The 19,499-nt window shown below is 34.5% G+C and overlaps 1 protein-coding gene across 1 annotated transcript; it reads right to left on the bottom strand.

Moving 5' to 3' along the window:
- Positions 1 to 13,990: 13,990 nt before the first annotated feature.
- On the bottom strand, positions 13,991 to 16,025 carry LOC120176609 (B3 domain-containing protein Os01g0234100-like). The gene is made up of 2 exons (XM_039183036.1): positions 15,638 to 16,025; positions 13,991 to 14,331 (listed from the first exon to the last, which is right to left on the bottom strand). Exons 1-2 carry the CDS (start codon positions 16,023 to 16,025, stop codon positions 13,991 to 13,993), a joined length of 729 nt encoding a protein of 242 aa, XP_039038967.1.
- Between the last annotated feature and the right edge of the window lie 3,474 nt (positions 16,026 to 19,499).

Here is a 19,499-nt window from a genome sequence, read left to right as displayed (position 1 = left end):
CCGCTAAATATTAACACCTATTGCTGCGTTTGTTGGACAAACGCCGCTATATATCATTACCTATTGCGGCGTTTTTTGTTACCAAACGTCGCGAACTTTAGCGACGCTATTTTCAGCGGCGTTTTTTACGGCGTTTGTCATAGCGCCGCAGGTGTTTTTTGCGGCGCTTAAAAACGCCGCTATAAGTAAAAAAAATGCCGCAAATGTACAGTTTTGCTGTAGTGTAGGTACCGATTCTTCGAAGGGGTACCGATACAACTTTACACAGTGGTATCAATACCATGAAACATAATATCGATATTGGTCAAGCCCAACGGTCTTTAACGACTAGTTTATGTAAATATTACAAAGGAAATATTGATACTCATTAAAGGAGTACCGATACTCCATGTCTTGGGCAGTTTTATTTCATAGAAAATTAATCCCCAATGGCTAGAAATGGCCACAAACTCATTCTAACATATAAAAACAAGTTGAGGACACTTGAAGAAGGGTTAGAACAAATATCCAAGCAATCAAACATGAGAGAAGAGCTTTTCACTCGTTATTTTTCCTTTTCTGTTATACATATGTATTTGAGCTCATTGTAAATCTTTTATTTGTTTTCTTGTGAGCTTAACTCTTGTAAACACCTACCTTTTAGAGGTTTTCTTGTTTACATCTTGTATTCCTTTTGTAAAAGGGTTGGTTCTAGCTTAGCCTTTGAAAAGCTAGAGAGTTGTAAAGGTTATCTATTGATCATGTAAAAAGAAAGAACAAATTAGTGAATTTGTTAGAAAATCCTAAGTGAGGAGCTTAGGTAGTGGATGTAGACTTGGTTGAGAAGTCGAACCACTATAAATCCTTGTGTAAATTGTCTATGTCTTTTTACTCCTTACTCCCTAAACTCAAAAAGTCAATTCACCCCCTCTCGGCAAATCATTCAGTTGATCATTAAGCTTTATCGAAATCCCAATAATTGGTATCAGAGTTTGACTCATTAGAAGGTTTAACAACCTTGAGACGATCCTTAAAGAAACTCTATCTATTTTCGAAGCAACTGAGAATATGACTTCCACCTCCGACTTGTTCCACATGGAAGACTCCCAATCGATCGACAAGCCTCTACACTTCAATACAACCAACTACCATCATTGGAAGAAATTAATGAAGTTATTCATTCAATCCAATGATCTTGATGCATGGGAGATGATCGAGAATGACTACTCTTTTCCATAGAAGAAGATAAATGAGTGGAGTACCCAAGAACGGAAGAGAACTCAACAAAATGCTAAGGCCATGCACATGTTGTTTTGTGCATTTGGTCCCGATGTCTATGAAGAAGTTTCTTCTTGTTCAAATGCCAAGTAGCTTTGGAATAATCTCGATGAGATTCATGGAAACTAGAAAGAAGAACCAACAAAGGTGGTGTGCTTAATGGCTCTTGAAGAGCCCGATGTATCTTCTAACTCTAGTGAATCTAATTCATACTCTTTTAATGAGTTACAAGATGCATACGATGAATTATTTTTAGAGTTTGAGACCATGAACTCCAAATATAAAAAATTTATTTCAAAATTTAAAGTTGAAAACGATTTTCTTTTGAAAGCAAAAAATGGATTTTGAAAATCAAAATGAAATTTTGAAAAAGTATTTAGGCTTTCAAAAGTAAAAATTGAAATTTTTTAAAAAGCATGCTTTGATTTAAAAGTTAAGCTTGAATGCTTAACAAAATAAAAGGAATCATTTTAAATAATTCATCTAATTTCATAATGATAAAATGCTCATATTGTCATTATCATGGTCACAAGGAATATATTTATCCTTTAAAGAAAGGAAAACATTTTAAAATTAGACAAGTATGGGTTCCTAAGGGAACAAGGGACATTGAAACTAATGTTCAAGGATCCAAAGCAATTTGGATACCAAAATCCACTTAAATGTCTCTTGAAGGTGTGTGAGAGCAATGGTGATGAAAGTGAAGATATTCAAATGCTCTAGTCACACTTGAAAATGAATGGGTAGCCTCTAAGCTTAATGTTTTTGTTTTGATTAATTGGTAGCCTATTTTCTGTAAGCATGCATGAGTTTTGATTTTAAATAATTTATGTTTTCTATCTCATGTATGTTAAAAAGTGTTGTGATGAACATTTTCTAAAGTTTTAATGATTTTCATAAATGTTTGTTCATCATAATGAATTTTGGTCAAAATTAGTTTTAATACTTTGCTTTTACAAATTTTAATTTTTGACCTCTTCTAAAGAAGAATGGATCAAGCAAAAAGAAGGCATTTGTAATGACTTTGAGTGATGAAGACAACTCCGGTGATGAATGTCTCTTGTAGGTGTGTGGGAGCAATGGTGTCACAAGTGAAGAAATTCAAATGCTCTAACCACACAAAATGAGGAACCTCGAAGCTTAATGCTTTTGTATATTGTTTGCCTATTTTGTTTTATGCATGCATGAGTTTTAAACAAATGATTTTATGTTATTTTCTATATCATGTATGTTAAAATGTGTTATGGTGAGCATTTTAAAGTTTTAATAATTTTTTTAGTTCACCATAATATTTTTTTTGAGGTCAAATTTGCTTTTAATGTGTTGTTTTTACAAAATTTTACTTTTTGACCTTAAATTTAAATGTTTATGCATGTGATTTTATTACAAATGATGTCTTTCTAACAATTGATATCATTTTTTTTCAAATGCATAACATTTTTAGATAGCTTTATGCATATGAATTTTAAATGTATAATGTTAATATTGCATAACGTAGTATATACTTGAATTTATTGAATTTCATGTGTTACTAACATGTTTGCTCATCTTTGTTGAAATTCAATAGTTTTTAAGTGTCAAACTTTTAAAGTCAACTTTTTTTTTGGAATGCATTTATTGAGGGAGAGCTTTTGATTTTTCAAATGGTCTTTATGTTAAAATTTTTACTTACTCTCCATTATTGTTTTTGAACTTAAATGTTTAAATTATTTTTGATTTAACAAAAAGGGGGAGAAATATATGTTTGAAAAATTCAATTTCAAAAATGAAAAAGGGGAGCTTTAATATCTTTCCAACATATTACTCATTTTCATTAAATGTTTTATTAAGGGGAAGTTTTGTCAAAACCATTTCTCAAATGTTTTGTTATATAAAAAATGAGAGATTGTTGAACCTATTTTGATATAACAATTTTAAGGGAAAAAAGTTTTTTTTTTTGACTAAATTGAATTTATTCAAAAATTTTAAAAATAATTCAAAGTCCATAAAACTTGAATTTGAACACAAAAATGATTTTCTAGAAAAGAAGTATCGATATTGTTCTTACAATACTGATATCACATGAATAATATCGATATTGTTCTTGTAGCATTGATACTCAAGGTAAAGGAAGTATTGATACTCTCATGGTAGTATCGATAGTGCCTATCTGTTTTAAAAGTGTTCAGATTCCAGTAGACATTTTTGGTACCAATACTCAAAGGAGTATCGATACTACTTTGTATAGTAAAATCGATACCATGACCTCAGTATCGATACTCCCAACCCAACGGTTGAAAAACGACTAGTTTTTATTAGTGCAATATCGATACTCCAAGCATGAGTACCGATATTCCCTGGTCTGGGCAGTTTTATTTTACATCAATTAAATCTCCAATGGATCCAAAACATCTTCAACGGCTAGAAACAATCACAAACACATAAAATAAAGTTCAAGACACTGAAGAAGGTTACACAAACCTATCCAAGCATTGATCATCAAGAGAAACGCTTTCATTCTTTATTCTTCATTTTCTCTTGTAAATAATGTGTTTTTAGTGAACTTAATTTGTAAACACCTTCCTTTGAGAGGTTTGTTGTTTACATTTTTTTATCCTTTTGAAAAAGGGGTTGATTTCTAGTTTAGCCATTGAAAACTAAGGAGTTATAAAAGGTTACTCTTGAGCCTAGAAAAAGAAAGAACAATTAGTGAATTTGTTAGAAATTCTTAGTGTGGAGCTAAGGTAGTGTATGTAAACTTCATTGATAAATTTAAACCACTCTAAATACTTGTGCAAATTTTCTATAATTTTTCTCCATACTCCCAAAAAAATTTATTTAGCCAATTCACCCCCTCTTTGCACTTTTTCTGTTGATCGATAGAGCATCATAAATCTCAACACATAGGAATCAGTTGATGAGACGTAAATTGTCGCAACACTCTATCAATGGCGTGAATCTCAACAATCAGAAAATGTAATATAGGCGTCACAGTGCACCATAAATCGAAACCCTAAAAAAATCTGTGGCAATAACTAGTAGATCTCGTTGTCGTAATACGGAAGCCAATAAAATTGTACATATTAATTACAAAAGTTAGTATATATAAAGTTAAAAAAATTCAAAAAAAAAACTAAGAACTAATATTTACTGCATGTCGACCGACAATGTCAATCCTTATCTGTATATAGCGACAACTTCATTTCCATTATTTTATGGCACAATCTAAAAAATTAAAAAAAAGATTAAAAACATAAGAAAAATATATTTAAAAAATCATTTATAAAAGCGAAGTTAAAAATTTACCTTGCAACTAGAGGAAACTCAACCGGGGCTATTGTAATCGATGTCAAAAAGGCAACCGAAACCAAGTCTAAGATTGTAGCAATATTAGACAGCCTGCTACATCGACTTTTCAATCCCGATAAACGATTGCAGCCTAGCAAAGCTCCCGATACAAAAAGACTAAAATCGTCGAGCCCCAACTGGTATTACGACACTTATGGAAATCATTTAATATGGGCAGATACAGAGTGTGCACCAAAAGTTAGGGGATCATTTTATAACTTTCAATAATTAGGGGACTCAATAAAACAACACCCTTTAGTCGAAACACCATTTTTGTACTTTACCCTAAATTAAAAGGGTCACATTTTCTTTAAAATGCGAGTAATATTGATATTTTCGACATTTTAATTAATCCATGTATTTGTATATATTTTTGGATCCATTATCATTTTCACGTTTGAACATGAACTTTCCTATTTAAGCCTTTTAGAAAAGAGAAAATAACCTCAGTGACAAAAAATGCCTTATAATATACGATTTTAACCAACTTTTTTTGGATTTGCCAAAATGACCAACTAAATTGCAATGCGATCGATAATTCGCAACGCGATCTCCGGTATCGCAAATCAGTTTCCAGATTCGCAACGCGATTCTGACTATCGCATTGCGATTTCCCAAATTCGCATTGCGATTTTCCTAATTCGCAATGCGAATACGTAAATCGCAACGCGAATTTGGAAAATCGCAACGCGATTACGTAAATCGCAACGCGAATACGTAATCGCATTGCGATTTACGTAATCACGTTGCGATTTAGTAAATCGCAACTAGATTCTGACTATCGCAATACTGAATTTCAAATTCGCAACTCGATTTCTGAATTCGCAACAGGTTTTAATTTCGCAACACAAATGTTTTGGGTATATAACTACGTAGCAGCAGCAACTCATAACCTAAATCCCTAAATCGCAACTCATTACATCTCCATCTATCACTCTCTCTGGCGACATCCGTTCCTATATCCAACGACATCATTCCCCATCCGGCAATAGGTTTTAGTTTCGCAGGTCGTTTGTTTAGTAAATTAATTTACAATAATGAAATCATCTAATGTTGATCATGTTTGGATAGATTTGTGTTTTGGAGGGTCATGGGAGAATGTTCATGGTGTTTTACAATATATGCCTTTACCCATGAATCTTCAACTAAAACTGTCATTAAAAAAGTTAACTTATGAAACTCTAATGTTACGTGTTGTAAATAAATTGAATTTAGAGCCCCTAAGTGGATTTAGGCTATCTTATCAGAGAAATGGTAAACTTTATTTGTTAACCGAAAATGAAGATGTTGAACGATTCATTGCTTACATTAGTGTTTCAAGTGATGATGTTACATTGTATGTTATTGAACCTAGAAGTAGTGAAGTTGGGCCAGTAGCGGGTAGTAATCAACTAAGTTTTTCAACCCCAGTTTATGGTGCTCAAAATTTAATGGTTCCACCACAATTTCATCACCAAGCAAATATTGTTTCACCACATTTCCAATACCAAACACAATCTCAAAACCCACAACCTTTCCCTAATCCAAATCCCAATCAACTTTCAGCACCAAATTTCGGTTTTTGTATTGACCAGTTAGACGATGATGAGCCAACAAAAAAATTGTGAGTACTAGTCAGTATTCGAAATTTGATCTTGGTCAATACCCGGACTTTGATCTTGGTCAATACTCGGATTTTGATGATTTTTCAGAAGAAGAAACAGACCCTGCGTGTAATGATTTTGATATTGGTCAATACCCGAATTTTGATGATAAAACAGCCGTTGCCGAGGAAGATGTTGTTGATGATAATGAGGAGGAAGTTACGACTGTAAATGAACATGTTGAACATCCATTCTGTAATTCATATAACACTGAAGAAGAAAAAGAAGAAGAAGAAATCCCCAAAGAAAAGTCCCCGAAGAAAATGCCACGGGAGTATAACTGGAATATGCCATAATTACTTCAGATACCGAAAGAAGAGTTGGTAAAGATAGCAGTTGATTGTCACACAAAAATTGTTCGTATCAAGAAAGATGATTGTTTTGATACAAAGAAAGACTTGAAGATAGCTTTGTATACGAAATGTGTGGAAGATGGCTATCAACTAAAAGTTAACAAATCAAGCAAAGATCGTTTCGAAACAAGGTGTATGATTGAAAAAAACTGTATGTGGCGTATGATTGCAAAGAGGATAAAAGATTGTGAAATGTTTCAAGTTAGGACTTTTATTGATAAACATACATGTTCAAGAACCCAAGTTTTTCCTCACCATAGACAGGCAAACAAAAAGGTGTTGGGTGGTTTTCTGGCTGAGTTAATGTTTTTGAATGGTAGGGTATATCGGGGACATGAAATTATGACTGACATGAATGCTCGGTTCAAGATTAGTATCTCATATTCTCAAGCTTGGAGAGCCAAATGTTATGCCTTGGAATTGTTGAGGGGGTCGCCAGAAGCATCGTTTGCCCAACTGCCGGCTTATTGTCACAATTTAAAGCTGAAAAATCCTGGGTCGGTAACTCATATCAAAACAGATAGAGATGGACGCTTTGAGTTACTGTTTATCGCCATTGGTGCTGCGGTTAGTAAATCAATATAATTTTGTTGACTCATTTTTGTTAGTTACATGCATTTCACATTTAAATGATTATATTTCTTGTGTATATGATTTTGTAGATTCGTTCGTTTATTAATTGTATGCGCCCAGTTATTATAGTTGACGGAGCACATTTAAAAGGTCGATACCTTGGAGTAAACTTATTAGCAGTAGCCATGGATGCTAACAATGGGATACTGCCAATAGCTTACGGGGTTGGCAAATCTGAAACCTCTGATCCATGGACATAGTTTATGGGGCATCTTAGGGATTGCATAGGTCCTATTAGCAATCTGACAATCATATCCGATAGGGCAAACTCAATTGACAACGCTGTTAGAAGGTGTTTCCCATATGCTTTTCATGGACTTTGTGGTGTTCATTTGTATAGAAATCTAAAATCAAGGTATGCTGGTATAAAAAATCACAAATGGACATACTGGAAGACTGTAAAAGCTTATCGGGAAGTGGATTTTAATAAGCATATAAACTGTTTAAGACGTGTTTTGCCTCAGTGTGCTCAAATACTAGAAGATGTCGGGTTTGAAAGATGGTCAAGAGTACATCAACTTGGAGCAAGATATGGTTTCATGACGTCTAATAGTGCAGAATCAATCAACGCTCTAAGTCGTCATTCCCAGAAATTACCCATTACTGTGTTAATAGAGTTTTTTCGAGCCTCTATTCAACAGTGGTACTACAAGAAAAGAAACCATGCAGGTATTATTTCTTTAAATTTGTAACTTATCATATATTTTACTAAGTATTATTTATTTAAATTTACAGGAACATTGGAACATCGTGTTACACCATGGACAGAAAAATAGATAACGAAACGTGTTCTGAAGTCAACGTCATGGAGAGTTTAATCATGTTCAAACACTTTGTTTGAAGTACTGGATAATAACTTAAATGGCCTTGTCGATCTAAATGCAAAGACGTGTAGTTGTATGAAATGGCAAACATCTGGTTATCCGTGTGGCCATGTTATAAAAGTTTCTCTTCATCTAAACCAAGATGATTCAAGCGCATACGCTATGGATTGCTACACTACAGAAGTATATCGACAGACTTATGGCGAGATTGTGTACCCTATTCTACATCCTTCTGAGTGGGACATACCAGATGACTTACAAACAGTTTTGCCACCAGCCATGGACAGAAGGCTACCTGGCCGACCAAAAAGTCACGATCGTATAAAGTCTAAGGGTGAAGAGAAGAAGAGATCGACATGTAGTCGGTGCAAGGAAAGTGGTCATATAAAGTTGACATATGGATCACCAGTGCCATCACAATCATCTTTTCCTCTACCAAAATATGGATCTTCATCAAAATCCAAAGCTCATATGGTGTCAAGAAAAAGGCAATCAAAATCGCAATCATCTTTAAAATCCCAATCACAACCGGCTTCACCTTTTGGGACTGTTAACTTAGGTGATTTTTAAATGCAAATGTTGTATTATGTGGATTTTATGTGTGAACTTTTAACATTTTCAGTTAGGCATGTATTAGTAACTTGAGTTTGAAAATTGCTATGATATGTTCAGTTGTTATCACTTATTAGGCATTCATTTGACTATCGCAACACGGAAATGACGTTCGCAATCATCTTAATATCTATCACAACGCGGAAATGAAAATCACAACGAGAGAATCGCAATGCGAAATGAAAATCGCAACGACAAAATCGCAACGCGAAACTAAAATCGCAACGCGGAAATGACTATCGCAATGCGAAATGAAAATCGCAACGAGAGAATCGCAATGCGAAATGAAAATCGCAACGAGGGAATCGCAAAGCGAAATGAAAATCGCAACGCGAATTTAGTTTCGCGTTGCGATTTTGTCTTCGCGATTTTCATTTCGCATTACGATAGTCATTTTTGGCTTCAACATAATGCAGATTGAAATCAACAAAATCAACCATTACATTTCAATCAATTAAACAAGCACAAATAAGAATTATGTTCACATCAATTAAACAAATCAACTTTTACAAATCATCTTTTACAAATCAACTTTTACAAATCATCTTTTACAAATCAATTAAACAATCAAAAAATAAGTAATAATTCTTATTTCCTCATCTACTATTGAATCAACTTTTGCAGCCATACATCATTTTCACGCAGCTCACTTCTGAGATTAACCTGCAGAAACCAAACATTTGCTCAAACAACACTTTCTACACATCTAAAACCTATAAACAACAAATTATTGAATTCTAGGTACTTAACCAAACATTTTCAAACCAAAAGCCTATAAACTTACCAATTGTTTATGGACATTTTTATAACGCGGATGCAGGTAGGCAGCGTCTCGTATATATCGATCTAGCCATATAATGCCGAAACCACAAGCCTACTGCAACTCTATCTCTATCGGTGGGAGGTAGATACTTTATACTTCCTGTGATCAAACGCTCCAACGCCAAGCATACGAGAGGACCACAATCCCCTCTGACTCCTTCCGTTTGTTGTGGTGCGGTCTCGTCTCTACTAACTGTAATATTGAGCTTCTTTGGCTTCTTGTTTCCAGAACGAGTCCAATAATTTATTGCATCCAAGAATTTAGCCAAATGAGAGCTCCATCCCTTAATAATATCTCTTAAATCAGCCCATGATATGTAATTTATCATGCTGTCATATACTATTGCCTTAAGGGATGGGAGCTGAAGCTCGACGAGAAGCCAATGTTTACGTTCCAAAACAGGGATAAACACCTGCAATCATAAGTAATAATTCATTCATTTGCGCACTTATTTATGAATACCTTTAAACTCAATCTAAAATAAATACTAACCTTATCGACCTCCCACCATGCAGGATAAAGTTTAGCTTGTCCATTGCCCAACGCAAATGATTCATCTCGTTGATTCTTCAAGTGAACGACGTTAAAAGACGTCGGCATAATTGTATATCGTGTATTTGTTTTATTTTCCTTAAGTTTCCTAATTATTAGAAGACGTGACACCCACGCATCGATATGTTGTTTTACAAAAAAAGACATATATTAGTGACTTACATAAATTTAAAAAAAAAAAATCAAATTGAAATATATATAAGAAAAATATAAGACTTACCTCTCCATCGAAATAGCCATTGTCTTCGACCCCTAATAATATGGCCCACCAAGACCGATCAAGCAACAAATAGATATCATCGTTGAGCTTGCATATGTCAGTGAAACACCCCTGGCTCCGCTCATGTATATAAAAATCAACTGCGGTCTTAGCCCAAAGGGTGTTATCCAGAATTGTGTCCGGTAGTTGTCTCCTCTCCACTTCAGATACCAGAATGGTACTGGCCGGTAACTCATACGAGAGCCAACTCTTATCCATCATGTCCGGCACATCAGAGGGTTTCTCAAGAATCTTACATATGACGCCATGTGAATCGGGCTCTTGAATGGTGGGAGGGACCTCAACGATGACATTAGCCTCTTGAACGGTGGGAGGGGACTCTCGAGGAATGATAGGGGCCTCTTCAATGATAGGAGTGGACTCTTGAGGGATGACAGGCGAGTCGGGCTTCTTATTGCGGTGTCTTCGCACTATTGGGGTGTACGGAGACTTAATAGCACGTGCACGCCGTCTGATGCGTGAACTCCGTCGTGCAAGAAAAACCCGACGTAAAGCATCCACCTTATCGGGCTGCTAAATAATTAAATACAAAAATCAGTAAATAAACAGACATGATATTTATCATCAAGTTAAATATGGAAAATCTTAAACTTACCTCGTTGCGTAGAGTATGAACCTCATTCTGCAACGATACTACCATCTCACGTAGTGCGACAACCTCACTATGTAAAGTAGACACCTCCACACGCCATGCACCATCGTTATCGCGTAGAGTACCGATCTCCTCACGCAAGGCATTGACCTCATCACGTAACTACCTTAACTCATCCCGTGGAGGTGGAGAACAGGGAGATAGAAGTTGTGGCATCTTTTTCGGTCGCCTATCATGAGGTGATGGTGGAGAAGAGGCTCGATGATGTGACGGGATAGGTGATGGCTCTCGTTGTAGAGGTGTATAGTCGGGTCGATCAGGTGATGGCTCTGGGTGAGGTGATGGCTCTCGAAGTGGAGGAAGTGGAGGCTTCTCATCATTCGTGCCATCAAAAAAACGCTGACTAGCTTACCACCAATCAGTGGCAAGCTTAGCCTCCGTGGGTGTCAGTCTCTGTAATGGAGTGTTGGCCTCCTAAAAATATAAAAACTCAAACAAAGTTAAACGTCTACTATTAATAACTTGTTTATATATGATAGTATTTGTGTTAACTTACATTATTTATTGTCGCATATGGTATTAAGTCTTCCCAATCCAACAGACGTTTCCTCTTCCAGGAAATAGCCCTAGGAATATCATTTGAAGTTTTTAATGCATATGTCTGCATGCTGGAGAAAGCCTCGAATATCCAAATCTACAAACAATATAATAACAAACATTAGTAATTGTTAAATAATTAATTATAATTTTGAAAACATTATATAGAAATTCTTACCTTAAAGGCCCAAACAAAGCCTGACAAAATGTATTTCGACCCATCGCCACGCAAACTTTTGCGGTCATCAAAGGCAGACGACAACTTAGTCCAGGTAGCTTTCCATATATACGAACCCTACAGAAACAGATTCCATGCATTTAGGTCCTCTACCAATAATATTAGCTCCTGAGGAATAGGTTGTCTGGCCTCTCTGCCTAAAAAGTCGGCATACAAAAGTACTAGAAGGCATACTCGGACAACATCGACGTCATTCATCCGAGTAAAACCATCTTTCTTATTAAACAATTTCTTCAGGTCTTCGACGTGTAAATTTGGCTTCTCTATTGACTAATCAGGAAAAACCCGGGATAACCATGATGGGCGGGTGATATGACGAGTGTACCGGCCTACATCATCGTGTCCGAATCGTAGACCAGTGATTAAGCAGAACTCCTTCCGCCCAAAACAAGTATACGCTGGTGGAAAATGAAACCATATCTCTTCCTCACCACTTTGTATACTGTCGAGTAGATCGCTATTCATGGTCTGAAGCCACAAATGGGTCAAATTAGCATCTCCACCCGGATGCTATACTCTCAGCCATGGCCCGAAGCAGGTTTCCTCAAACAAATTTCTTTGTGCAGGTGAAAACTTCGAAGCAATTGTAGTGGCTAGGCTAACTTTATTCCTTAATGTCAATGAAGCCGAAAAAAATTTCTGCAAAAACAATAAACATACCAAGTTAGATATACCAAAAACTACACTGTGAAGATATACCAAAAACAATAAACATAAAGAGTAGTAGTTTATTCTTGAAACTAAAATTTGCAACACTGTTTTGTCTTTTGGTTGAAATGAAAATCGCAACGAGAGAATGACTATCGCAACGCGGAAATGACTATCGCAACGAGAGAATCGCAACGCGAAATGAAAATCGCAACGCGAAATTAAAATCGCAACTAGAGAATCGCAACGCGAAAGGAAAATCGGAATGCGATTTTGGTTTCGCGTTGCGATTATCTCGTTGCGATTTTCATTTCTCTCGTTGCGATAGTCATTTTCGTGTTGCGATTTTCATTTTTATGTTGCGATTTTAAGTTTAGAAACTATTCTTCTTCTGCAAATTGAAACTTTAATGGATTGCATTACTTCAACCAAAAGACAAAACAAAGACAAATACTAACTTCACAGGGTTAAAGACTAAACAGTTTAGCAGTATTGGCAGCAATCAAATGAATTTAATAAGAAATCTAAGTGAAATGGTTAATCTATTATTGAAATTACCAGTAAACTTATCATCGATTTCAATATGAAAAACCTAAAATAATGCAAAAATTTCAAAATAAAAATAATTAAAAAAACTAACCCTCGGAGGTTGATTTTCCATTTCTGAATGATTGTGAGGGATTTCTGACCGTGAATGGTTGTGAGGGATTTCGCCGGAGATGGGGACGGAAATCTTCGGAGATGGGGACGGATTTCGCCGTAGAGAGTGAGAGATGGAGATGGGACTGAGTTGTGATTTTAGGTTTTAGGTTATGAGTTGCGATTACGGGATATACTGTGGACGGTTCAGTGTTTCGATAATTAATATTCGTGTTTGGAATTTGAAAATAAAATACGCGTCGCGATTGTAATGGCGCTTTAAAAATCGTGTTGCGATTTACGGATACGCGTTGCGATTTTACGTATTGTCGTTGCGATTTACGGATACGCATTGCGATTTACGTATTCTCGTTGCGATTTACAGATACGCGTTGCGATTTACGTATTCTCGTTGCGATTTACGGATACGCGTTGCGATTTTACGTATTGTCGTTGCGATTTACGGATACTCGTTGCGATAGTCAGAATCGCGTTGCGATTTATATGTTCGCGTTGCGATTTTCATTTTCGCGTTGCGATTATGGAAAATCGCAATGCGAATTTGTACTATTGCATTGCGATTCTTAATAATCGCGTTGCGATTCTGGTAACTGATTTGCGATTCTGGAGATCGCGTTGCGATTTTTATTTCGCATTGCGATTTTGTTGGTCATTTTGGCAAATCCAAAAAAAATTGGTTAAAATCGTATATTATAAGGCATTTTTGATCACTGAGGTTATTTTCTCTTTAGAAAATTAAAGAATAAATAATGATAATAATAATAATAATAATAAAAATAATAATAATAATAATAATAATAATAATAATAATAATAATAAAACTAGCTAGCAATCTCCAGACAAGATCTTTGATACAAACTAGTGTTGTCATCTTGCTAGAGTTGCAGATTATGCATACATGAAAAGCAAGTAACTGCAGATATGAATCACCATTACATCTTTTCAGCAATCTCACCATGGATCCTTAACTTTTTCCTCAAACCTCGGCTCATTGTTTCTGCTGTACATTGCAAACTCTAATTTCGAATCCAAAGTCTTGCAGGCATGCTTCAGCTTAGCGACTTTTGCTTCAAGGTTTCTTACCTCATTCTCGGTCTGAGCTCGTTCTGTTTTAGCTTCAAAGTATCTCCTTGCGTCAGCAGCGCCTTCCGACTCGAATGCAAGGTTTACCAGACGCTGTAGCCGAGATCGTAAGAATCCAACATTTACGCCACACAACTCAAAGGCTTTCAATGTCTTGTCCCATCTATCAAATTCATCTCGAGATGTTGTGAACTTGCAACCTCTAATCACTAAAAAAACAAGTGTAATCGTTGATCGTATTTCCAATAGAAATTGTGATTGAATTTGATTTTATTAACGAAATTTCTGAGAAAAGAGAGTGGTCAGTAAAATACTGGTCGAAACTAATATTTTCGAGGGAACAAAGTAATCCGTCAGAAGTTTATTGGCAGAAAATTTAAAATCCGTTGGAATGTTATATATAATTAAAAAAATTATATTTTATGTTTCCGACGAACATATCTTTTTCATTGGGATATTTAAAAATATAAAATGAAATATGAATTTTTTAATTTTTGATGAATTACATGTTTTCTGTAGGAAATTTAAATCTTAATTTTTTTTAAAAAATGAGGGAAATTTTATCGGGATTATACCCGGAAAAAATTTCATTCACTCCAAAATATTATGAATCCAAATTTTTGTTTAATTAGTTATTGTACCAAAAATTAATAATAATACAATTAAAATAATTACATTAATTTAAAAAAATAGATAATAATAATAACAATTCCTTAATAAGAAAATAATAATATATGATGAAAAATTAAATTCACCATATTAACTAAGATTAAATAGGGATTTACATCATATATTTCATAATTTAGTATTTCTAATAAATATAAATATATGAATGTAAACTATACATAAAAAATACAATATTCAATAATAAAAAAAAGAGTAAAATACAAAGTTTGCATACTAAAGAATTGTTATCATTTAAAAATTTCCAAGCAACCTACAAAATATAATGAAAGATGTTAGTGATTAATTAAAAATAATATAATAAACAAAGTATATTTTAAAAGAAATTACATTGAACAAAAACTAAAAATTACATCGATATTGATAATAATGATAATGAAAGAGGATGAAATTAAGAAAAGAACTTTTGGGAGAAAAATGAGTTAATAAGAAGAGATTAAATGAGAAGAAAGAAATGAGAGAGAAAAAGAGTGTAGAAATGTTTAAATAGGAAAAAATTAGGTTAAAAAATAGATAAATTTAAAATTTTATAGTGCAATGAAGGGAAATTGAAGGAAGTGGAAGCGGGTAAAAAAATCTTAAAAAAATTGTGATGAAACATGTAAACTCTTCACAAATTTGTGACGGAATAGGTGGATCTGTCAAAAACTACAATCAGATCATAACTTTGTGACGAAATAATTTATTTTCATCGGTAAATTGTGACAGATTTTAAATTCGTCGGAATTTTTCTGTCGGTAATTTGAATTTTTTTTTTTTTTTGGTATTGAATGATGTCAGCAATTCTGACAGTTTCGGAAATAATTCCAACTTTAAATTTAAAACTTATACCCTGGATGATATTTTCATGCAGGAAAGCATTTTGACTAAAGCATAGCCGGTAGTATTTACTGCGAATATCTTCCGAGAGCTCGGGATCTATAACCAAGCCATCAACCGATATGTTGTTCTCAAAACTTATGTCTTTGAATTGAACTGTCGGCACGGTTCGCTTGAAATCTTCCAAAACTTCTGAACCAACTTCTTCACCATCATTTTCAGATTGTTCTGTTGGCTGCCCGATGTTACAAGAGAATCCCTGTAGGCCATGCCTCTTGTTCTTCTTTCGAACAGAAGCAAGTGCGTCATTGAAAATCTCAATGTTAAAGAAAGACTTGAAATTTCGTAAGATTCTTCGAAAGAAGTTTTTGGTGTCGGAACTAGAATTTTTAAGCGGCATCGATAAAGATTTTTGTCGGTGATGAATCAAGATGTACACAAATAAGAGAGACTAAAGGGTGCTTTAATTTCCTCTTCTATCTTTCTTTATAAAAAAGAATCTGTGAATTGCATGGTAAATAAATGGATGGTTCTCTTCAAACAGCAACCGAAGAAATTGCAAGTGCTTTTGTTTCTAGCTCATCAAGTATGGTTATAATTTTAAATACCCTTCTATCCCCATTTCATGTATGATGTTCTGAATGTCTCTTATGTTGCGACAATTGTAACCATTCTCAACTCGGAACATGGTTCCTCAAGGTCTTTTCAACATGTGCAATATAGAATTTTATTCAAGATGATCAACTAAATTTTGCCTCCAACATACACATTAGCTCCAGCAATCTTACTCTTGTTTTTCACTCCAATTTTATTTGCTCATCTATGTTACTTGAATATTGTATAAAGTTTGTCCACGCCCAACCACCCCCCAATCTGCAAAAGGGAATGATCTTGCAGAACATACAAGTAAATCCAAGCAACCCATATCAACCATCATTAAAATAATTTATTAAAAAACTACTAATATGATAAATATAAAATAATTTACATAGCAGTATCCAAATTCCATAAAATGATTTTTAAACATTAACTTTCAAAAATATATAATTTATTTTTATTTTTCAGAATTTATTTTGAAATTAATAGAAATTGCCCGTCTAGCTCAGTTGGTAGAGCACAAGGCTCTTAATCTTGTGGTTGTGGGATTGAGTTCCACTGAGAACAATTCATAACGGAGATCTTCCACGGAAGCTGCTCTCAACCTAGTGTTGGGGGCAACTTACTACCCTGCCTCCCCCTTATCCCATTACATATGGGAATAGGGTCAGCTAATTTTGAAATTAATAGACTCTAAAATTCAATTTATTGGATTATTCCAGTACCGCTCTACATCATCATAGCTTCATATAAAATTTGATTGGAACTTGGCTAATTTTGAATCATGATCTCCTTAAATCCCCAAATCTCTTCCCAGTTAGAAATCAAAACTGCTATTTATTAACTGTTATAGTCTGATTCACAACTTTATCCATCAAGTTTGCTCCATTTTATAATTTAGTCCTTCTTATTTCGGTTTAATGCAATTGAACCCTAAATCTCAACACATTCTATACAATGAAAGAATTTAAGACTCATAACCTATTATCAATGACTGATTATTAGTGTAGACACTAAAATTTTGCTGCCACATCCCCCTCATTCGAAGACTTCTCCAACAACCCGCTCAACACGCCGATTCTCTCGGCAACAAACAACAACCGACAATTTCATCGGCATCAACCACCCACAAATCAACAAACAACCACGTTAGAATCCCAATCGAAATCAAACACTAAAAATAGGTTGTTTTTTAGACTATAAATACTCATGTAATCTCACATTCAAAAAAGGGGAATATACAAGAAATTACATGCAAAACACTCAGAGGTAACAAGAAAAATGAGAGGAAAAGAGAGCACAAGCATATTCGAAACAAGTTATCCGAAAGGATTCATTTGAATCAAAAAATACAGAGAGAAAGGAGGGAGATTTCAACGATTTGGAAAAACCGATGGGGGATATTACATACAATACCACAGAGAGTTTTTACACAAGAAAATCGCTGAGAAATACGCAAGTTGAAATTCGAGAGAAGCTTTGTAACATTCGAACGAAGAACAAAATAACTTTCAAGGGTTCGGTTCTTTACCTGAGAGATACCCATTTCCCGACGAAGCTTCTTCGACCTTTCCCATGTCGTTCTGAGCTTCTGTGGTGCAAAAACGATGGTGGAGATGCGCCGCAGTGAAGAAAGCAAAAAAGGAGGAGAAATCACAATTGAAATCCCGAATTCACGCGTGAAATAAGGGTTTGTTTTAGTTTCATAGATTTTTTGGTTTAATTAGGACACTAGTCATTATAGAGTTCCACATTTGTAGCTCTGGAGTTATGCTTTTATTTCTTTCAATTTGGTCACTAGTTGCATTTGTTTTTACTTTGGACTCTCTATTTTACTTTTATTTTAATTTAGTCATTTCTGTTTTATTTATTATTTTTTCCTTTCAGTGTTTAAGTTTAAATATTTATTTTATTTTATTTTATTTCTAGTTTATTCTTATTTTTTAACTAACCCTTTTACTTTTTTTTTACTTTATTCATTTTATTTTCTTTATTTTTCTTTATTTTCTTTTTTTACTAACTTTTAATTATCTCTGCTAATTATTTTATCTTAGAATTTTTCCCTCGTATTTATTTTTGTCTTATTATCTAACATTTTTTGGCATTTTCAGTGGTAATTTCAATCAATCAAAGGTAATAATTCGAATCGAATATTTTAAATTTTAATTTTAATTTCTAATTTTCACAATTAAGATAACCGACAAATTAATTGGCACCGAAAGGGCGGTTCAAGGGTGCTAATCCTTCCTTGACCGTAACCGACTCCCGATTCCGACACGTTTATGGTACAACGCATATCAGGTAAGATGGTGTCTGACCCACCTAAATTCATTTTAAACTGGTCGGTGGCGAGTCTAACTCAATTCATTCAAGTCGAAGCTCAATTTCGGGCCCACCAGAAAGACGGTTCCGACATCTTGGTGACTCTGCTGGGGACAGGTAAGTGAGTCAGGCCGAAATTAAATTTCGGTTGTCTTTTGATGCGAAAATGGTAAATTTGAATTTAAATTTATTTATTCGATTCCAATTATTTATCTTTGATTATTTTTCAAATAAATAGTTGTACTGACATTTTTTAATGATTTCAAATTTTCAAAGTTTTCATCTCTGACTCTATACCCGAGCTCCAAACCCTTTTAATTGGGGGTGAAAGCGATGCCTTCGTGGGAATTTATTCTCCGTATAGGCCTAGCAAGTAACCTTCAGGATTCATATACCTTATGCCTCCGTGTGAATTTATTCTCCGTATGGGCATAAGGGAATGTTTCCTCTCGAGTTTAACTTAGTCCACATAAGCTTGTAATGGGCTTAAGACTAAGGGTCTAGCAAGCCCAAGGGGGCACCAGCAAGGAGAACTCGAGTACCTTTTTAGAACCTAAATCGGGAGAGTACATGGAATTAGAGCCCACCCCGAAACCTCATTCCAAACCCTAGACTGCTTTATTTCCTGTTTTACTTTCTGTTCAAATCATACGAACTAGACAAATATGCGGTTAAGATTTGTTTGAAATTAGCATGCGGGATAGAAATCATGTCTGGGTAGGAATTAAAGCATGTGGGGTAGATATCATGTGGGGTAGGACTTTTTTATTTTTATTATTGTTTTGATTTACCTCACTAATTCTTTTTATTTTTGTTTTCATCATTCGTATCATTTAAAAGAGGTGTTGATCCACCAAAAATGTGTTTGTTAAACATGAATAATTTGCATTAATGGATAAAGGGGTTATAATACAAAGAGATAAAAAAAACTCAGAAGTCCAGTCGTGGTCAAAGA

Source organism: Hibiscus syriacus, unplaced genomic scaffold (genome assembly GCF_006381635.1).
Source record: "Hibiscus syriacus cultivar Baekdansim isolate YM2019G1 unplaced genomic scaffold, ASM638163v2 tig00000329_pilon, whole genome shotgun sequence".
Taxonomy (NCBI): Eukaryota; Viridiplantae; Streptophyta; class Magnoliopsida; order Malvales; family Malvaceae; genus Hibiscus; species Hibiscus syriacus.
Note: the sequence above shows the minus strand (reverse complement) of the source record. Positions and strands in the feature narration are given on the sequence as shown.